The 23,434-nt window shown below is 39.7% G+C and overlaps 1 protein-coding gene across 6 annotated transcripts in view; it reads right to left on the reverse strand.

The window, feature by feature from the left end:
• The window catches only part of wdfy3 (WD repeat and FYVE domain containing 3), a 407,974-nt gene that overhangs the window by 164,909 nt on the left and 219,631 nt on the right, over nt 1–23,434 (reverse strand). For all 6 annotated transcript variants that reach the window (XM_087985817.1, XM_043696108.2, XM_043696088.2 and 3 more), the window contains 6 exons: nt 17,992–18,103; nt 15,738–15,928; nt 14,056–14,208; nt 10,812–10,885; nt 10,563–10,724; nt 4,012–4,103 (listed from right to left, as the gene is read on the reverse strand). In XM_087985817.1, the coding sequence (XP_087841943.1) occupies nt 4,012–4,103; nt 10,563–10,724; nt 10,812–10,885; nt 14,056–14,208; nt 15,738–15,928; nt 17,992–18,103 (784 nt within the window). The remainder of the gene's footprint in view (nt 1–4,011; nt 4,104–10,562; nt 10,725–10,811; nt 10,886–14,055; nt 14,209–15,737; nt 15,929–17,991; nt 18,104–23,434) is intronic.

The following is a 23,434-nucleotide window of genomic DNA, read 5'->3' on the forward strand; positions in this document are numbered from 1 at the left end:
AAAACCTTCCTGCAAACAGGCTATTTTAGAACCATGTGTAAAGAGTGTGGATTAATAAGATAGGGTATTCTTTAGAGGATAGAATTTTAAATTCAGCTTGAGAGAAAACAATTTGGGTCTCAAACCAGCGTCCTCAACTTAAATAAAAGGCAAGTACAGAGGTAGGAAAGATGAGTTGAATAAAGCATGTTGGCAAAATAATCGAAGGGGAAAACAGTGCCTGAGCTTTGGAGGACATTTAAATGGATATTTCACAACACGCAAAAATATATTCCAGTCAAAAAGAACAACTTAGAGATAAGGATGAATATCCATGGTTCACCAAGTTAAAAGTCACACCACACCAGGTTATAGTCCAACAGGTTTATTTGGAAGCACTAGATTTCAGAATGCTGTTCCTTCATCAGGTGGTGGTGCAGTATAAGATCGTAAGACACAGAATTTACAACAAAAATTTACAGTATGATGCAATTGAAATTATATATCAAAAAAGACCTGGATTGTTCAAGTCTCATTTTTCAGAATGGCCATGTTGGTTTCAGTTCTTTCATATTTAAACCCAGAACTTTTTTGTAAAAAAAGTCACATTCTCAAGATTCTGTAAATCCCTTTTTTAGGAACAGAATCAGTCTGAACATTGGTGCACAGACAGCCTCACAGAGGGCACCTCACATCTTCAGTGCATTATCTGAGCTGACATGGCACCTATTGTTAAATTTCACTTGAGAATGTAACTTTTAAAAAAAGTTCTAGGTTTAAATATGAAAGAACTGAAACCAACATGGTCATTCTGAAAAATGAGAGACTTGAACAATCCAAGTTTTTTTCGATATATAATTTCAGTTGCATCACACTAAATTTTTGCTATAAATTCTGTGTCTTAGGATCTTATACTGCACAACCATCTGAAGGAGGTGCTGTGCTCTAAAACCTAGTGCTTCCAAATAAACCTATTGGACTATAACCTAGTGTTGCAAGACTTTTAAACTTTGTACACCCCAGTCGAATACTGGAACCTCCAAATCATGATTCACAAAGGTGGTCATAAGTAGTTAGCGGTTTATAGTAGCCAGGGGATTTGTTTATTTTTCCTTTTTTTAGGAAGCAACAATGGACAATTACAAAGTTAATAAAGATGGAGAAAAAATATGAAAATAAGGTAAATAGAAAATCAAATAGCAAGAGCATTAATAACAATCTACATGAAAAATGGCAGATAATTTAAATCAACATTTTACATTGGTCTACATGATGGAAGATACTACAAACATCCCAAAAATAACAGATAACAAAGTGCTTGTACTAGGAAGAATCAAAAGGGAGATTATTTAAATAGGGAGTGAGTCTAAACAATTGTAGTGCAGAGGGATTAAGTGTTCTTGTGCATGCATCACAAAGGTAGCTCACAGATAAGGCAAATATAACTTGCGAGGGAGTCAAATCTTAAATAGTGAAGTCATGTTACAACTATACAGAGTGTCAGTGAGGGCGGCATGGTGGCACAGTGGTTAGCACTGCTGCCTCACAGCATCAGAGACCCAGGTTCAATTCCCGCCTCAGGTGACTGACTGTGTGGAGTTTGCACGTTCTCCCCGTGTCTGCGTGGGTTTCCTCCGGGTGCTCCGGTTTCCTCCCACCATCCAAAGATGTGCAGGGTCAGGTGAATTGGCCATACTAAATTGCCTGTAGTGTTAGGTAAGGGGTAAATGTAGGGGTATGGGTGGGTTTCGCTTTGGCGGGTCGGTGTGGACTTGTTGGGCCGAAGGGCCTGCTTCCACACTGTAATCTAATCTAATCTAAATCTAAACTACATACAGTTTTGATCCCTGGCTTTAAGAAAGAACGTACTGGCATTGGAGCCAGTTCAAAACAGAATCATTAGACTGATTTCTAGGACAAAGGGATTGATTTATCAAAAACTGCTCACACAGGCATTGATTCATTAGCAATTAGAAGAATGAAGAATGATTTTATGGAAACATACAAAAGTGAGGACAGTTACAGGGTAGATTTTGAGAAGATGTTTTCACTAGTGAGGGAATCTTAATAGACTTTTGAAATATCACAGAGTTCAGGGCTATGATGAGCTGGTGTGGAGTGAGTGTTGAGGCCTGGGATGGATTAGCTATGATCTTGTTGATTTTCAAAGGATGATTGATGGGTTAAATGGCCTACTCCTGCTCCTATTTCTTATGGTTCTTGTGTACAAGTCAACTCATTACATATCCATGAGCACTCATGCACACAATAAAATAAAAATAGGAGAAAGTGAGCACTGCCGATGCTGGAGATCAGAGCTGAAAAGCACAGCAGGTCAGGCAGCATCCAAGGAGCAGGAGGAGCGTTACATTCCTGATGAAGCGCTTATAATAGAGAGGATAGCTCTATTACAGGCTACGTTCCATTGACAAAAACATTCTCTTGCATAAAAACACATTTTGACATTTCTTGACTGGTTTTGACAAGTTGGACAGTTCGAAAATGGTTTGTGCACAGCTTACGTACATCTTCTCTGCGATCAACTGTCCCAGAATGGAACCTAACAGCTACATACAAAGAATACTTGATACACTCTATTCCCTGCATAAATCATCCCTAATTCTCTGTTTCAGGGCACTCTGCAGAGGTACCTCAGTTCACCAAAGGGTTTCCTGGCCATCCAAATTAAATGCAGAGAGAAAAGTCATGGTCCTACGTGGTCTAATCTCTATATTCCAGATAGCAGACACCAAGAATTCCAATATCCAATTTCATCAGCAGCAATCATTTAAATGGCCTTTAGGAGGCATGCTTATGCGAACTATGTCTCACCACCAATCTCTGTCACTTGTCTAATCCAACTAATTATGTCTTTATTCTTTATGATCCTTAACTTCCACACTGGACTCCAAGTTTAAGAATTCATAAATTTGTCAATTTCCAGAGGTATACTGATTATATTCAGTTTATTTATTCTCTTCATCTATTAAAAATCTATTGCTACTCTTTTCAAAATCATTGATCAACATCAGAACCCAGATGAGCCAAAACTTTCTCCGGCTTCTTGGAGGCAATGTAGAAATGAGCATACTTCACTCGCATCAATATCTATGTGGTCTTGACTTTGAGTAACTTCCCTGCTGCCATTTCAGATTACTTTATATATCCTTCACCAATACTATAATGACAAGACACGGCTGGATGAAGATAGTCCCCATAATCAATTGTTTATGAAGTGTACTACAGTATTCCCCTTCCAACCAATTAGAGCAAGTCACTGTTTCTTAAATTCACCTCTGGTTTTTTATCTCCCCTTCTCAATCTGGAATTTTATTTCAACTGTAAATGAATTTTTGTTTGGGGAACTTCTTCATATTGATCTTAAAATTACTTTCAATTAGCTAGACCTTTCTTCTCCACATTCCATCCCACAGTTTGAAGTAAAGATCCAGATCTACCTTTGCCAGATTGTTTACGACTTCACAAACCACATAGGATCACTTCTTCAAAACTTTCAATCCAGGCTGAAAAGTCTAAGTTTCTCAAGTATTTATAATTTCTCAGACTCCTGACACCAGGGATTAAGCATGGTTCTTTTCTGGACTATCGCCTCGTGGCTCAGAGACCAAATATGGATACAGTACTAATCAGTTGGCCCGCAGTACTGCAGATAATGGTTGCTGAATTACATTCAATTAGTTGACTATGTCGTCCAGCATTCTTCAATAGTGGACGGGCAAAAATGTTTTCCTTCAGATTATCTCACACACTTATGTTGATTCAGTGTTATTTTTACATTTTCCACTAAAGTTGCATCTATAGTGCAAGTGCGCACCAAGTCACCTAAGCACAAAATAAGTTTAAGCATCCAGGTAGCCCTGATCTACCTTTCAAACTTTTATGATTAGAATAGGGAGAAACAGTCAGAGACAGAGAAAAGAACCAAATTAAAACGGCCAAGTTAATCAAATATTAGACTAAGTCATATAGTCAATATACAAAGAAATTTTAAACAAGAGACATGTAGCTTACCTTCTTCCTTTTCCTCATTTTTTGCTTCCATGATAATAAATTTCTCACAGACTGCAAAAGTAGGCAACGTAGAAGACAGAAACTGACCAAACCTTGATACAAGAAAAGTGAAAATTAACAAATATCTACCTGCAAGATTGGAATACCAAAGGCATTTATAACTATTTACTATAATATGTTTGTCACCACCATAACTTTAGTTAGGTAAATAACATCATCTTGCTTTCCTGGTTTTCTTCATGTCACTCTTAACCATCAATTGCTGTCAGGATAAGATCAGAAAAGGGGATGATCTCTGATGATTACACAATGTTTAGTACCATTTGCAACTGCTTAGTCCTTAAGGAGATAATTCACAACTCGACAAAAATATATCCCAGTAAGGAAAGATTTTTTGAGAGAGATAAACCATGGCTAACAAAGGAAGTTTAGGTGAGCACTAAGTTGAAGGAAAATGTATGTAAAGTGGCCAGAGTCAGTGATAATGTTAAAGACTGGGGTAAATTCAGAATCCTGCAAAGGAGCAGTAAGAATATAATAAAGACAAAGAAAATAAACTACAAGGGCAAACCAGCGAGAACTATAAAAACTGACAATAAGATATTCTTTAAATATATAAAAAGGAAGCGAGCGGTCAAGGTGAATACAGGCCCCTTAGAAAGTAGTTTTGTGGAACAAGGAAATGGCAGATGGGTTAAACAGATGTTTTCAATAGTTTTTACAGTAGAAAATACTTTGAACATCCCATTAATACTGAAGAACACAGGGAAGGAATTAAGTATCATCACCATCACTAAACTAGTATTGTTAGACAAACTAATGGGGCTAAAGGCAGATAAGTGCCTTGGCCCTGATGGTTTGCATCCTAGGAATTTGAAAGAAGCAGTTACAAAGATAATGGATGCACGGTTTGTAATTTTTCAAAAAAACTCGAATTGTGGAGAAGTACCAGAGAATTGGAAAACTGGTAATGTGAGAAACCTATTTAAAAAAGGAGGGAGGCAAAAATCAGCTAACTATAGATTGATTACTTTACCATTTATTATCAGAACAGAATTTTAATCTATTAAGGAAGCAACAGCAGAGCATTCAGAAAATCATAATTTAATGAAGAGAAGTCAGCATGGCCTCATGGAAGGGAATAGAGTCTTACTAATGTATTAGCCCTTTCTGAGGAAGTCTTACCAGATGGATAGAGGGGAACCAATAGATGTGTTGCATTTGGCAATGTAGAAATCACTAAAGAAGGTTAAGTCATGACAGCCCATGGTATCAGAGGTAGTACACTGGCATGGATAGAGAATTGGCTCACAGGCAAGAAATAGCGAGTGGGAATATGGAGTTATTTTTCAGGACGGGGACCCATGACCAGTAGAGTTCCACAGGGATCAGTACAAGCATCATAACTGTTTACAATTTAACTTGTAGGAGGGAAGTAAATGTATTGTAACCAAATCTGTAGATTCCACAAAAACAGGTGGAATATAAGGCAATGAGAGGGATACAAACCATCTATAAAGAGATGTTGTTAGACTAAGTAAGTGGGTAAAATGTTGGCAAATGGAGTGTAACGTGGGGAAAATATGTTCATTTTGGAAGAGAGGACAAAAGAACAGAACATTATTTAAATGGAGCAAAACTGCAGAAAGCCGCACCACAAAGGGATTTGCGAATATTTGTGCGTGAAACACGTGTTAGCTAGCACACACTTACAGCAGTTAATTAGGAAGGTGAAGGATTGGTGGCCTTTTTTTCAAGGGGTTGGAGTATAAGAGTAAGAAAATCTAACTGCAACTGTACAGCATTCCATACACCTACCAACCTTTCCTTTCACCCTAACAGGAATATACTGTCTCTGGATTCTTGTTATCTCATTTCTGAAGGGTTCCCATTTTCCAGCCGTCCCTTTACCTGTGAACATCTGCCCTCAATCAGCTTTTGAAGGTTCTAGCCTAATACTGTCAAAATTGGCCTTTTAGATCTGGTCTATCCTTTCGTATCACTATTGTAAAACTAATAGAATTATGGTCGCTGGCCTCATAGTGCTCCCCCACTGACACCTCAGTCACCTGCCCTGTCTTATTTCCCAGGAGTAGATCAGGTTTTGCACCTTCTCTAATAGGTACATCCACACACTGAATCAGAAAATTTTCTTGTACACACTTAAGAAATTCTCCACCATCGAAACCCTTAACACTATGGCAGTCCCAGTCTATGTTTGGAAATTTAAAATCCCCTTCCATAACCTAATATTATTCTTAAAAATAACTGAGATCGCCTTACAAATCTCTTTCTCAATTTCCCTCTGACTATTAGGGGTTCTTTAAAACAACCCAATAAAGTGATCATCTCTTTCTTATTTCTCAGTTCCACCCAAATAACTTCCCCGATGTATTTCAGGGAATATCCGCCCTCAGTACAGCTATAATGCTATCCCTCATCAAAAACGCCACTCACCCTCCTCTCTTGCCTCCCTTTCCTGTCCTGCCTGTAACATTTGTATCCTGGAACATTAAGCTGCCAGTCCTGTCCATCCCAGAGCCACATTTCTGTAATTGCTATGATAACATAGTCCCCGAGTTCATCTGCCTTCCCTGTTAGGTCTCTTGCCTTGAAATAAATGCAGTTTAATTTATCAGTCCAAACTTGTTTTCTGCTTTATCCCTGCTTGACTCACTTCTTTTCTCAACTGTCCCAGTGTCAGATTTATCTCTTACCTCTCTATCTCAATGGGTCCCACCACTCTCTCTCTTCCCACCCCGCTGACCGTACTAGTTTACATCCTCCTAAGCAGCACTAGCAAATCACCCTGCCAGTATATTAGTCCTCTTCTAATTCAGATGCAATCCGTCCTTCTTGTACAAGTCACATCTACCCCAAAAGAGATTCCAATGATCCAAAAATGTGAATCCTTCTCCCGTATACAGCTCCTCAGCCATGCATTCATCTGCTCTATCCTCTTATTCCTCAAAGATCAGCAGGGCAGCCTGTGTGTGGAACTGCAGGAGATGGGGTAAGATACGACATGAGTATTTTGCATCAGCGTTCATTGTTTAAAAGGACATGGAAGGTATACAAGGTCAGGAAATAGATGGTGATATCTTGAAAAATGCCCGTATTACAGAGGAGGAAGTGCTGGATGTCTTAAAACACATAAAAGAGGATAAGTCCCCAGGACCTGATCAGGTGTACCTTAGAACTCTGTGGGAAGCTAGAGACGTGATTGCTGGGCCTCTTAAGGAGATATTTGTATCATCGATAGTCACAGGTGAGGTGGCGGAAGACTGGAGGTTGGCTAACGTGTTGCCATTATTTAAGAAAGGTGGTAAGGACAAGCCAGGGAACTATACACCAGTGAGCCTGACATCGGTGGAAGGCAAGTTGCTGGAGGGAACCCGGAGAGACAGGATGTACATGTATTTGGAAAGGCAAGGACTGATTAGGATAATCAACATGGCTTTGCACATGGGAAATCATGTCTCACAAACTTGATTGAGTTTTTTGAAGATGTAACAAAGAGGATTGACGAGGGCAGAGTGGTGGACGTGATTTATATGGGCTTCAGTAAGGCATTCAACAAGGTTACCCATGGGAGACTGGTTAGCAAGGTTAGATCTCACTAAATACAGGGAGAACTAGCCATTTGGATACAGAACTGGCTCAAAGGTAGAAGACAGAGGGTGGCGGTGGAGGGTTGTTTTTTAGACTGCAGGCTGTGACCAGTGGAGTGACACAAAGATCAGCGCTGGGTCCATCACTTTTCGTCATTTATATAAATGATTTGGATGTGAGCATAAGAGGTACAGTTAGTAAGTTTGCAGATGACACCAAAATTGGAGGTGTAGTAGACAGCAAAGCAGGTTACTTCAGATTACAATGGGATCTTGATCAGATGGGCCAGTGGACTGAGAAGTGGCAGATAGAGTTTAATTCAGATAAACATGAGGTGCTGCATTTTGGGAAAGCAAATCTTAGCAGGATTTATACACTTAATGTTAACGGAGTGTTGCTGAACAAAGAGACCTTGGAGTCCAGATTCATAGCTCCTTGGAGTTGCAGGTAGATAGGATACTGAAGGAGGCATTTGGTATGCTTTCCTTTATTGGTCAGAGTATTGAGTACAGGAGTTGGGAGGTCATGTTGCGGCTGGACAGGACATTGGTTAGGCCATTTTTGGAAAACTATGTTCAATTCTGGTCTCTTTCCTATTGGAAGGATGTTGTGAAAGTTGAAAGAGTTCAGAAAAGATTTACAAGGTTTTTGCCAGGGTTGGCAGATCTGAGCTATAGGGAAAGGTTGAATAGGATGGGACTGTTTTCTCTGGAGCATTGGAGGCTGAGGGGTGACCTTATAGAGGTCTATAAAATCATGAGGGGCATGGATAGGATAAAAGAGACAAAGTCTCTTCCCAGGGGTGGGTGAGTCCAGAACTAGAGGACATAGGTTTAGGGTGAGAGGGGAAGATGTAAAAGAGACCTAAGAGGTAGCTTTTTCACACAGAGGGCGGTGTGTGTATGGAATGAGCTGCTAGAGGAAGTGGTGGAGGCTAGTATGATTGCAACATTTAAAAGGCATCTGGATGAGTATATGAATAGGAAGAGTTTGGAAGGATATAGGCCGGGTGCTGTCAGGTGGGACTATATTGGGTTGGGATATCTGGTCGGCATGGACGAGTTGGACCGAAAGGTCTGTTTCCATGCTGTACATCTCAATGACTAAATACTTTATGAATTGGCATTTCTACTTAGGCAAAAATAATTTCACCAATTGCCATACAGGTTCATAAATGGTATACTTAAAACTCTTTCAATAACTGTTTACGGTTGGGTAAAGGAAAAGAATTGCAGACAAAATGAAAAGCGAAAAGTAATTACATCTTTCATAAAACGCAAGGGATTCCTTTATTTTGTAGTACTATACAGGGGGTGTACAACATAGTCTGAGCTGGATTTTGCTCATATTCAATGCAGCACTGAAGAGAATGGACAATTATCAAAAACATTTTAGATTTACAACTGGTCTCTTCTGTACCCAAGTAAAACTTAGAGGAAAACAAAAGAGCTTCAAGACACTAGGGAAAGGTGAGTAATTGCTTTTACAACACACCTTTCAGCAATTTTTCTGAATGTGAAACTTTTATCACAGATCTACCTGAAAATTTTAAAGTTCTACATATTTTGTTGAAATAACCAAGGAAGTTCATTCCCACCCAAAGATATTTTTAGATGGAATCACCATAGGTAACTGTACAGAATTAAAGGGAATGAAGCAAATGTCACAGAAAACAATAATGAAAGGTGCACATATATTAATTATCATTTTTGGAAGTTGGATTTTAAAACAGAGTTGGAGTTTGGTGATTTGTAAAGATTTTAAAAGGTCAAAACTCATTCTGGAACAGTTTTCCAAATACATAATTGTGAAGAAAGCAATGCATTTATAATGAGGTGCCTGGCAGAGCCCCTGTAGTGTTCATAGATAAGGTGTTTTTACTGGTGAGTTTGTGACTGGCAGAGTAAACAGAACAAAGCCTTTAGTTTTGTTTTGACTCCAGGGAAATAGACAGAAGTTTTTCAGTGCAGATGAAACAAGAGTTTAGCTTAGTTCAGTGGAACCAACCAACTCAGCAGAATTTTCTAGTTTGTCACATTTTAAAGCCAGTACAGCTTGCACAGAAGTTTTAGAAGCGAGATAATGTTAGGCCCTCAGAATTGCTGAAGATTCTTCTCCGCAGAGATGGAAAGGAATTATGAAAATTATCTCCACAGTCCACAGAAATGTATATGGAAGCTGTCAGTTAAGTAGAAAACTAGAGTTGCGTGAGGGAGATAATTTCTCTGGACTTCAAGTTTTTTTTTTACACTGAGTCGAAGGAGTCTTAAATGATAGGGACGTTTAAGGAACTTTTAGATAAGCATATGAATATGCAAGGAATGGAGGGATATTGAGCAGGGGCAGGCAGAAGGGATTAGTTTAATTGGCATTACATTTGGCACATGTTCATTCCTGTGCTGTACTGTTCTATGTACTGTTTGTCACAGATTGTGTTGGGAAACAGGTTGAAACTTGCTAGTTATGTTAAGATACTTTAAAATTGTCCCCTATATCTATATAACTTAGTTTCTGTGCCTTTTTTGGTTGAATAAACTTCTATCCTGGTATTAAAGGACATCAACAGCAGAATATTAATATGTCTCAACGACTAATCAATACATTTCAAATAAATGAACAAAAATCATACATGACATTTATCAAACCAAATTTCATCCTGGGATGCGACTTTTCCATTCACACCATTAACTGGAATCATTACAAAATCACCTCACTTATATTATCTTGTATTCAACTGAAGTACATTGCACCTCACCATTATACTTACTGTGCAACTTGCATAAAGCTTTTCACATGTAAACTCTATTCTGTAATTCCATGTTTTCAGATCACACATATCAATTTTTTTTAAAATTAGAAAACATACATTGTACTCAAATGGATTACTGCAATTCTATTCCTTGGTGACTTTAACATTATTTGCTGTTCTTGAACTCTACCTGAGCAGGTCATTGCTGTTTGGAAACCCTTGCAGCAAAAGGCTGAGCACGTTACTGATAGCTGCAATGGTCATTTGGGACAAGGATGTATCTCTCAGAGTTAGCAGAAGCTTTGGTACCAATTGGAATTCCCTCATTAGCTTGGCATTTCTAGAAGCCTCACTGTAAAAGAGAATCAAAGCAACCTTTTATTCCTAATCACTTATTAGCAACGTGAATATTTAGAAGTATCTTGAAATAACATAATACCTTGATTCAGTGAGAAGTTCAATAAAGTGCTCAAACAATGACAGATGAAGTTCATATGGTGCATTAAGCCAGACCTGGAAAAATAAAATATGTCATAGGTTAAAAATTCTGAGCTGGGAACTGAAAGTGCTGCAGGACAGCCACTGTCCAGAAATGACATTCCTTTAAATGTAAGGATTAGAGTAATCTGCATTAACCAAGTATCATTTGCATTATTTGTTGAAGGTACTGGAATTCTAGAGCTCCATTTTATCAATTTTATTTTTTTAAGGATACACTACTTTCCTAATTGATTTTTCAATCAATACTTATTATTGGAATTCAGTAATACGATCCCGCCTACAAGTGTTGTAAGGCAAGTCTTTGACAAAAAAAAAATGCAGGGGATCTAAAGAGGACCCTCCCCATATCCCACTGAAATTCTGAGAAAACAGCCTTCCTTTTGGTCACATGTAGGATCATAGAGATGATACAGCACAGACAGGAGCATTTGGCCCTTTTGTCCATACTGGATGCCTATTCTAATTCCATCTTCCTGCACATAGTCAGAGGCCTGCAGCTTACAATACGTCAAGACACAGATTGAGGTACTTTTTCAAAGGAGTGTAGGCTCCCTGCCTCCACCTCAACTCAGGCAATAAATTCCAAACACCCATCACCCTCTGCGTAATAAAATTTTTTCTCAAATCTCCTCTAATTCTTGTCACTTAGCTTGAATCTATGACCCCTGGTTTTTGAACTCTCTGCAATGGGAAACAAGTTCCTCCTGTCTACTCTATCTTTACCCCTCACAATTTTGTATACCTCAATCATGTCACCCATCAGCCTTTTCTGTTCCAAAGAAAACAACCCCAAACTCTCCAATCTCTCCTCTTACCTACAATTCTCCTGCTCTGTCAACATTCTAGTAAATATTTCCTGCATTCTCTCCAGAGCAATTACTTCCTTCCCACAATGTGACCAGAACTGCACACAATACTCCAATTGTGGCCTCACCAGTGTCTTACACAGTTTCATCATTATATCCATAATTTTATATTTTATACCTCTGCCAATGAAGGAGGGCATCTCATATATCTTTATAACCTCTGCACTGCTACCATTAGGGACTTATACACTTGCAAGCCAAGATCGCTCATTTTATCTACCCCTCTCAGTATATTCCTGTTTACTGTGTATTCCCTTTTACTGTTTGACCTCCCTAATTACATTACCTCACAATTATTAGAGTTGAACTTTATCTGCCGCTTTCCTGCACAGTCCACCAACCCATCTATACCATTTTGGAACTTACAGCTATCCACTACATGGGCGATTTCTGCATAGTCTGCAAATTTCCCAATTGTATCCCTAACATTCAAATCCAAACTGTTAATGTATAAAACAAACAGCAAAGATCCCACTCCTAGCCTGCACAACACCACTTGAAACAACTTTCCATTCACAAGGGCATCCAGCAACTGTTTCCTGTTACTAAGCCAACTTTGGATCCGATTCAATACATTACCCTATATCCCATTTACTTTTCTGACCAGTCTGCCATTTGGCACCCTGTCAACTGCCTTACTAAAATCCAAGCAGACCACATCCACTACACTACCCTCCTTCTCATTTCCTCAAATAATTCAATCAAATTTGTAAGGCATGATCTTCGCCATCCCATTCTCCCAATTCCTTCGTCTCCGCCGCATCTGCTCCCAGGAGGACCAGTTCAAAATACGTACAACACAGATGGCCTCCTTCTTCAAGGACCGCAATTTCCCCCCCGACGTGGTCGACGGTGCCCTCCACCGCATCTCCTCCACTTCCCGCTCCACCGCCCTTGAGCCCCGCCCCTCCAACCGCCACCAGGACAGAACCCCACTGGTCCTCACCTACCACCCCACCAATCTCCATGTACAGCGCATCATCCGCCGTCACTTCCGCCACCTCCAAACAGACCCCAGCACCAAGGATATATTTCCCTCCCCTCCCCTATCAGCTTTCCGTAGAGACCACTCCCTCCGCGACTCCCTTGTCAGATCCACACCCCCCACCGACCCAACCTCCACTCCCGGCACCTTCCCTTGCAACCGCAGGAGGTGCAACACTTGCGCCCACACCTCCCCCCTCACTTCTCTCCAAGGCCCCAAGGGAAACTTCCATATCCGCCACAGATTCACCTGCACCTCCACCCACATCATCTACTGCATCCGCTGCAGCCGGTGTGGCCTCCTCTATATTGGGGAGACAGGCCGCCTACTTGCGGAGCGATTCAGAGAGCACCTCTGGGCCACCCGGACGAACCAACCCAACCAACCTGTGGCACAGCATTTCAACTCCCCCTCCCACTCCACCGAGGATATGCAGGTCATTGGACTCATCCACCGCCAAACCACAACAACCCGACGGTCGGAGGAGGAGCGTCTTATCTTCCGACTGGGAACCCTCCAACCGCAGGGGATGAACTTGGACTTCACCAGTTTCTTCATCCCCCCTCCCCCCACCTTGTCTCAGCCGGATCCCTCCAGCCCGGCACCGCCTTCCTGACCTGCAGTCTTCTTCTTGACCTCTCCGTCTCCATCCTACTCCGACCTATCACCCTCACCTTGACCTCTTTCCACCTATCACATTTCCAACTCCCCTCCTCCAAGTCCCTCCTCCCTACCTTTTATCTTCTCCTGCTGAACACTCTCTGCTCATTCCTGAAGAAGGGCCTGTGCCCGAAACGTCGAATCTCCTGTTCCCTGGATGCTGCCTGACCTGCTGTGCTGTTCCAGCAATAAAGTTTCAACAAGGCATGATCTTCCCCTAACAAAGCCATGCTGACTATCCTTGACTAGCCCATGCCTTTCTAAGTGACAGTTTAACTGATCTCTCAGGATTGATTCAAATGATTTGCCCACCACTGAAGAAAGACTAACTGCCCTATTATTGTTTTGCATTTCCTTTGTACCCTTTAGAAACAAAACCACATTTGTTTTCCTCCAGTCTTCAGGCACTTCACCTGGGTCGAGTCAAGATTTGAAAATAATCTTCAGAGCATCTGCTATTTCCTCACTGACCTCCTTCAACATCCTAGCAAACAAACCACCCAGCCTTGGCAACTTATCCACAAAGGTTCCAACCCCGCTAACACTTCCCTTCTCATGATGATTTTGACCAATATTTCACACTGCTCCTCTTAGATTGCTGTGTGCAAGCAGTCAGTGTTGTATACTATTTTCTAAGTTATTGTTGTACCACTTTTTAATTCGTGTCTTACATCAAAGTCACAAAGCAAATCCTGAAATCCATTAGAATTAGGAATGATACTGGTCTCGTGGCCACTGTCAACAGTTCCCACTAACGAAAATGTAAGATGGAGAATATGACTGTTCAACAGAATCCGCTTCTTCTTCAACAGCATTGCCAGGAGCTAAAAAGAGGAAAAACAACATGTTACTCAGAAATTCTCTCAATTATATTTGGAAAGAGATATTGGGAAACTTGAAATAACAATGTAAAGAATAGGAGAGAAATCAATATGAAAAAAATTCACTTCATTGAAGATTTTCCCACTGGCACATTAGTTCTTTTATTTGAGTGCTTAACTATATTTCAAATATCTCTACTACCTCATTGTCACTATCATAGAACATAGAACATAGAAGAATACAGCGCAGTACAGGCCCTTGGGCCCTCGATGTTGCGCCGATCCAAGCCCACCTAAACTACACTAACCCACTATCCTCCATATACCTATCCAATGCCCTCTTAAATGCCCATAAAGAGGGAGAGTCCACCACTGTTACTGGCAGGGCATTCCATGAACTAACGACTCGCTGAGTGAAGAACCTACCCCTAACATCAGTCCTATATCTACCCCCCCTTAATTTAAAGCTATGCCCCCTTGTAATACCCGACTCAATACGCGGGAAAAGGTTCATACTGTCGACCCTATCTAACCCCCTAATCATCTTGTATCCTAATCTGGCAGATTATTCCACATACTTATTATATTTGAGTAATTGAACAAACAATTTTATTATATTAACCACTTATTTTTCCCTAAATTTATGTCCTCCATAACTACTCTCTCAGTCTAAATAGAAGGAAATCTTCAGCGCTAACTCTATCTATACCATTCCATTTTATACAAATTTTCATGAAGGCTAATCCTAAACTGTTTTCTTCTCCCAGAGTGCAGAGCTTGGATTTAACTCATTTTTCTGATTACTCAACCACTACACAATTCAATTTTGCTCTTTTGCTCTAACACAGCCCTTAACTCCAATATCTATTACATGCTTTTTAGTTTAATTGAGAATTTGGTTGAATTGTATTCTGAATGAAGTCCAACAGCAAATTTTAAAACTTGTGTATCCAATAAAGACACATTCAATATCAATCTGCCTCACTCAGGAGAAAGTTTCATTACTTTTCCCCAACATCCAAATAACTTCCAGCAAAACTACAAAATATAAATTAAGTTCAAATATTTCTGCCCATAGTCTGAATCTATATATATCCAAATAGTGAATTACAACATAAGCAAAATTGCCCAAAATTTGTTTCATTTCTCACTTCATCTGTTTGCAATCCCATCTTTTTCTGAGCATTTTATTCATTGGCACTTACAGATGACAAAACCACTTCCAAAATTGTTGTAAGCTGCACAGATATGAGGCTCAAAAACAGAAGTTGCTGAAAAAGCCCAGCAAGTCTGGCAGCATCTGTTAAGAGAAATCAAAGCCAACATTTCAGGTCTGGTGACTGTTCCTGTTCTGAGGAAGGGTCACCGGATCGGAAACATTAGCTTTGATTTCTCTTCACAGATGCTGCCAGACCTGCTGGGCTTTTGTAGCAACTTCTGTTTTTGCTTTGGATTTAGAACATCCGTAGTTCTTTCAGTTCTTACAGATAGAAAGCTGTTCCCTTAAACAAGAATTGCATTGAAGTTCTTACTTGATAGCCCTTAATCCTCTCCATCTCTTTGCTTGCCAGTGCATTACTTTTTACCACACAAACAAGAGCCTTCACAGCAGCGTAGAGGCCTTCAACATCGGATGCCATTGCAACCAAGCCTAAAATAGCAGCTGCTCCACCAATGTATTGTAATGTAGTGGCAACAGGCCTAGGAACAAAGGTCCTCACACCTGACAAAGAAAATCAACAATAATTTAAAAACAAACAAAAATGATGCACTTCAAAACATTTTAAACTTTCCATCAAGAACAATTACTACCAGTAAGCATTATATAAAAAGAAATACTGCAAGGAAGCTTGCTTTTGCTTTTTAATTCTTGGTTTTTTTTTAAAATGCATTTGAATAATGAATGTCAAAATATTAATAAAAGCTATGAAGTTAATACAGAAAATGTTTTATTACTTAGCATTATTCCATTAAATTACACAGTTAACCTCTGCTGGACAGTGAGGGCAAGATCTACCTATAATATCACGTTAAAGATGGTGTTTTTTAAGATTATTTCAAGGAAACATACCTTGAATTTTATCTGTGGGCATCAGGTAAACTTGGGCCCATCATGAAAAGTTTAATATCCGGGCCTATTTCAGGAGGCCTTATTTGAACATCGCAGGACCTTTACAGTAATTACAGAGGTTGCAAAGGAGATTCACTTGGACTGGAGAGTTTTAGTTATGAAGAGAAATTGCATATACTGGGGCTTTTTTCCTTGAAGCAGGGGAGACTAAGTTGGAAAATGAGTGAGACATATAAGATAAGAGGCATACACAGAAGATGGGAAGAAACCATGGAGTTTCCAGGGGTAAAAATGTAAGGCCTGGAGCAGGAGATTTAGAGGGGATGAGAAAAAGATTTGTCACCCAGAGGATGGCAGGAATCTGGGACTCACTGCCTGTAAGGGTGGTAGAGACAGAAACCCTGTAACATTTAAGAAGCATTTACATGTACATTTGCAATGCCAAAGCATACAAGCCTAGTGCTGAAACATGGGACTAGAATAATTAATTGGCTGTTTTTGACTGATGCAGTCTTGATGGGCCAAAGACCTCTTTTCAGGTCTCTGTCTTGAACAATCATCATCACAATGAAGTGAGATTAAGTGGATGAGTGATAAGCAAGTGCAGCAAGAGGCCTGAAGTAGCTGCAATGTATTCAGTAGTCAAATTAAATGGTAGGTTGAAGAGGTGGAGAAGGCTATGCAACCTGTTAGGGCTGAGGAAGCCATCCTACTTCTTTTGGACCAATAGGAAACAAGTTAAAAAAATCCTTTACTGGGCTTGCAGTAAATTTACACTGAGTACTTTTGGTTAGGTTAATGCTAAGTGTTGAATCCAGTTAGCTAGAATTAAAACACAAAAATAAACAAAAATAAAACATTAAAATTAACTATTCAATTTCAGTGAGGCCCTTGCCTGTATGCTAAGTCCTGCAGCATGAACCACAAGAATCAGGTGTAAGCTGCTGCAAAAATTTTAATACTTTCTCCCAAATGCAAATAAGAAGTTGCTACAATCACAGACGATCATTGGCTCCTTAGAAAGATACGACAGGCAGAGAGTTCAAAGCAAGGATAGCCATGTCTTAGATTAGATTAGATTACTTACAGTGTGGAAACAGGCCCTTCGGCCCAACAAGTCCACACCGCCCCGCCGAAGCGCAACCCACCCATACCCCATACATTTACCCTTTACCTAACACTACGGGCAATTTAGCATGGCCAATTCACCTGACCTGCACATCTTTGGACTGTGGGAGGAAACCGGAGCACTCGGAGGAAACCCACGCAGACACGGGGAGAATGTGCAAACTCCACACAGTCAGTCGCCTGAGGCGGGAATTGAACCCAGGTCTCTGGAGCTGTGAGGCAGCAGTGCTAACCACTGTGCCACCGTGCCACCCACAAATGAGACAGCGGTGTTGAGAAGATAGAGCCATGATGGTGAACTAAGCTGGTGCAGGACGTGATCCTGTACTCTTGGCTTCACTCTGTTGCAAATAACCAACTAAACTAACCAAACCTCTCATGTCCCATTTTTGACACTTGATGGGTAAAAATCGTGGCTGATGACCAACAATTTTTTTTAAAAGATAGAACTTTTGTCATAAAAGTTGACTTTGTATATCATTCTAAAATAACATTGAAGTCAGATTTCTAGTTAATTGTAAGTAAATTCTATACCAATGAATAATTTACAATTTCCAGTGTTGGGCTAACATTAAACAGCACTGTACCTAGGTATCCTATAAGAGCTGCACCAATAGTCCGTGCTGGTCCATTTAAATGCCCTGCAGCATTATGCAACAGTTTTACTGGTGTAGCATTTTCATGCGAGGAAATGGCCATCTGCACAACACAAGAATGTAATCTGAAATTAGCAGCCAAAACAATCGACTCAATTACTTTAAACTTTGTAACATTAGAGTATGAGCAATATATTCAAGCGTTATGCGAAACATAAACAAGTTAAACTATCCAACTTTTGTAACACATCTTTCCTTATTGCGAGGAAGTTGTGACATGCAATGTATGCAAATAAACTAACTTTCTTACCGAATAAAATTTCTATATTCTATTTTTCAACCTACTCATTTTGCACATATGGTCTCATCTCCCTTTCCTGTTTCAAAACAGCAAGTGGAAGTCATTCGCAGCACTGAATGTCTTATGATTCACACAGCATCACTATTTGTCCTAACAACTCTATCTATACAGGGAACTTCTAATTCATTAAAAGGAAGAGGACAACTTTGTGCCCCACAGTCAGTAAATTTACACAAACATACTTCCAACTCTTGGGGCATTGATTGCCTGAAATGGAACGTCTACTTAATCCACTTTGCCTACAACCAGCAATCTTTGGTTCAGTTCAGGTGGAATAAGACTCTGGAGTTGAACCAGCTGGAACTATGTTACTGCCTATTAAACTTTCCTGCTGTAGTTCAACTTTGACTATCAATCTATTGGGTTAATGAGTTGTCGTGTTACGTGAAACCAATCAGGAAGAATCTAAGCCCTAGTGGCTTCTATTCTTTCCAGTTTCATTAGTGAGCTAAGTCAGTGGCTTCATCAGCAACAAGGTTCTGTAGTGTTGCATAGTTAGGTATAGCAGTGCACACTCTGCCTGAGTATGACTTGGTTTCAAGTTTCAATTCACAGGTATAAACACTTGGCATCACTTTTCTCCTAATGTAACCAAACTCTCCCCCGCTAGGAATTTGGATATTAGTTAGTAGACATGTAACTGGCATTGTATACAATGTTAGAGCCATACAGCACAGAAGCAGGCCCTTCGGCCCAACTCGTCCACATCGACTAGATTTCCTAAACTGAACTAGTTCCATTTACTTGCATTTGGCCGATATCCCTCTAAACTTTCCTATCCATGTATCTACCAAACATCTTTTAAACATTGTAACTGTACCTGTCTCTACCACGTTCTCTGGTAGTTTGTTTCATATACACTCAACCTTCTGCGTGAAACTGGTGACCCTCAGGTCCATTTCAATCTTCCTCCCTCACCTTAAATCAATGCCTTCTAGTTTTGGACTCTCCTATTCTGGGGAAAAGCCTTTGGCTATTCACCTTATCTATGCCCTCATTTTATAAAATTCAAAAAGGATACCCCTCAGCCTCATTCGCTCTAGGGAAAAGGTCCCGGCCTCTCCTTACAACTGAGATTTTCCAATCTTGGTAACATCCTTGTAAATCTTTTTTGCACCATTTAATAACATTCTTCCTATAGCAGGGTGACCAGAATTGTAAGCAGTACTCAAAATGTGGCTTTACCAATGTCTTCAACATGATATCACAACTACTGCACTGCTGCTCTGATCAATGAAGACAAGAATTCCAAAAATACTACTTCTTCACCTGCATACTTATGATGCCACTTTCAAGGAACCATGTACTAGGTCTATTTTCAACAACATTCCCCAGTGCCCAATCATTAACTGCATAAGTCCCACCCTGGTTGTCTTACCGAAATGCAACACCTCATTTATCTGCATTGAATTCTACTTACCATTCCTTGGCCCACTGGACCAGTTCATGTCGATCTCTTTGTACTCTTAGATAACCTTCTTTACTGTCCACAATATGACTAATTTTGGTGTCATCTGCAAATTTACTAAACTTGTATCCTATATTCTCACCCAAATCATTTCTATAAATGATGAACAATATGGACTCAATACCGAATCTTCTGGCACATTGCTAGTCATGAATCTCCAGTCTAAACAACAACCCTCGATCACCACCCTCTGTCCCACCATCAAGCCAATTTTGTATCCAATTAGCCAAACTCTTCTTGGATCTCACGTGATCTAACCTTACTAACCAGTCTACCATGTAGAACCTGGCAAAACACTTGGTATAGTCCATCTAGACAACATTATGCCTTCATCTATCTTCTTGGTCACCTCTTCAAAAAACTCAACACGACCAATATTGGTGACTCAAGTTTGTGAGACACGATTTCCCATGCACAAAGCCATGCTGACTATTCCTATTCAGTTCCTGCCTTTCCAGATGCATGTAGATCCTGTTTCTCAGAATCACCAGCAACTTATCGGATGCCAACATTAGGCTCACCAGTCTTGTAGTTCCCTGGCTTTACCTTGCAGCATTTCTTAAATAATGGCCACCCTCCAGTTTTCCAGCACCTGTCGATGGTGCAAAAATCTCCATTAAGAGCCCCACAATTTCTTCCTTAACTTCCCACAATGTCCTGGGATACACTTGATTAGGTCTTAGGGAATTCCTGAAGTTTCCTGAAGAAGGGCCTGTGCCCGAAACGTCGAATCTCCTGTTCCCTGGATGCTGCCTGACCTGCTGTGCTGTTCCAGCAATAAAGTTTCAACTTTGATCTCCAGCATCTGCAGACCTCACTTTCTCCTCCGGTCTTAGGGAATTATCTACTTTTATGCATTTTAAGACCTCTAGCACCACACCTTCTGGAACATGGAATCTTTTCAAGACATCAGTATTTATTTCCCTGAGCTGCCAAGCTTCCATGTTTTTCTCCACGGTAAATACTGACAAGAAATATTTGTTTACTATCTCACTCATCTCCTGCGGCTCCACACATGGATGATCTTGTTGATTTTTAATGGTCCCTACTCTGTTCCTAGTTACTGTTTTGTCCTTACTATACTTGTAGAGTCTCTTTAGATTCTGCTTTACGTTCTCTGCTGAAGCTATCTCACGTCCCCTTTTTGCCCTTCTGATTTCCCTCTCAAGTGTACTCCTATTATACTTAAGGGATTCACTAGATTCCAACTGCCTATACCTGACATACGCCTTTTTCTTATCCAGAGCCTCAATATCTTCAGTCATCCAGCGTTCCTTACTCCTACCAGTCTTCCGCTTCTCACCAACTGGAACATGCTGGCCTGAACTTTTGTCATCTCACGTTTAAAAGCCTCCCAAGTGCCAGACGTCCCATAATCTGCGAACAGCCTTTCCACCAATCAACGTTTGAAAGTTCCTGTCTAATACCATTGGCCTTACCCCAACTTAAAACTTTAACTCCTGGATCAGACTTATCTGTAAAGGCATTCTAAATGGATACCAGGTGTTCAAAATGGTATAATTCATCAAAAAGTTTGCAAAAATGTCAGCAATTGTTTGATCATAACAAAAATACATTTCACATCTCATTCAGATGTGGAGATGCAGAGTCTGAGCAGAAACTGCAATTCAATCATGATAGATACCATATCTTGGTTATAAGAGCACATGCTCTTATCCTGGACATCCAGGTAATGTACTTTAGCAATAATTGCCCCAAGTCTTAGAAATTATTGAAACTCTATCATAGTCAATATTAAGTGTGGTTGAAGGGCCGATATAGAGCAAATTTTTTTTTGCCAACTATGTTGATGCCATAGATATCCAAATCCAATGCTGCATTCTGGGATTATACATCAACTACATAAACTACAGTTTACCACGTCAAGGACTTTTACAACTGAGTGTCCATTTGAGGTTGTCTCATCCTTTAGGACATTCAGTGATAGTGCACATGTCCAGAAATCTTCCTTTCTTTCGATAACTCCATTGTATAAACTAATTCTATAATTTGATCAGTATTGAAGGAAGCTCCGAAATGTTAAAGGGAACTATGGGGACACCTCATACATAAGCATAAACTGAATTGGGATTGTTGTCATTGAAAAAATATCAAGGTATTGTCAGATCTTTTGTAGTATGTTCTAAAAGGATTGCATTTTAGACTCCTCAGGATCACCTCAATGGCTAGGAATAAAATGGACAAACAAATAACCCCATAATTTTCTATCAATATCTCAGTGGCTACATGTTTCACATTGGAGAATTTCTTATTATATCACTATACACATAATTATGTGAGCGAACATATTGCAAAAACTCTTCGCAAAAGATTTAACTTCCACTTTGATTTGTTTCACAATTTAAAATTAAACATTTTAAGATACATTTAAATCAACAATTGCATTTTCTTGTAAGAAAATGAGTAAACTACTGAACCTTTCCAGCATGTTTGATGTTCATTGATATTATGGTTGATCTGCATTTTAACTTCATGATTCACCTTGGTTGAGAGCTCCATATCCCGTAATACATTTGATTTGCAAAATTAATCAAAATTAGATTTAAAATTATTAAGTGAACTAGGATTTACTGCACATGTACAATAGATTATTACACTTACACTAACCTTTGCACAAAGAAATATTTCCAAAGTTCTCTGTTGAATGATCTGGCTCCAATTTTAAAAGTTTTCCATGGGAGTGCATAGGACATATGGGACAAAACAGGCTATTTGCTTCAACTAGTCCATGCTAGTGTTTACGTTCTATGTGAACACCTTCCCCACTTTTCACAACAAAATTTACCATGGTCAACATAACTATTCTCTCCCTTAAATCAATCTGTAAGTATCCTGCAGGACCTCGATGACATTCGTGTCTGAGCTTATAAATGAAAAGCAACATTTGCCAATCAATAACCATCCTCACTATCACTATAATCGTTTTACTACCCAACAAGATCAGTAATACGCCTTCAATTTTTCACATTTAATTTTAGCCAACAAACTCTTGCATGCAACCTTAATGAAGGTTGCCTGAAAATACTACTCAATACAAATAACATCAAAAATGCTGAAAATACTCAGTTGATCTTGAAGCACCTGTCAGAAAACAGGTATGCATGAATATAGTACTTTTCACAATACCAAACATTTTCAACACATTTTGCAGCTATTAAGTATTTTTGAAATGCATTCACTGTTGGAATGTAAGTGATCTGACAGCCAACTTGCATTTTGCAAATTCCCACAGACCATGAGATAATCAGATTTGTGTACTTGTGTGTGTTGATTGACAGATAAATATTGAGGGACGTCAGGGCAAACTCTCCTTCTCTTCTTCCAAATAGTGTCATGGTATCTTTTACCTCGAACTAAGCAGGAAGACAGGACCTTGAATTAAGGTCTCATGCAAAAAAAAACACCTCAAACACAGCATCTCTCCTTTAGTACTGCATTAGAGTGTCAGCTTAGAAGTTTATGCTCCAAAATGGTGTGAATCAGACACAAATTGCTACAAGCAAATGACAGCAAATGAACCTAGATCACGGAACTGGAATATTAAATCTTTTCCTCTCTCCAGAGATGCAGCCAGACATATTGAG

The sequence above is a fragment of the Chiloscyllium plagiosum genome, unplaced genomic scaffold (assembly GCF_037043375.1).
Source record: "Chiloscyllium plagiosum isolate Xiang-an unplaced genomic scaffold, Cpla_swu_hap1 HiC_scaffold_1, whole genome shotgun sequence".
NCBI lineage: Eukaryota > Metazoa > Chordata > Chondrichthyes > Orectolobiformes > Hemiscylliidae > Chiloscyllium > Chiloscyllium plagiosum.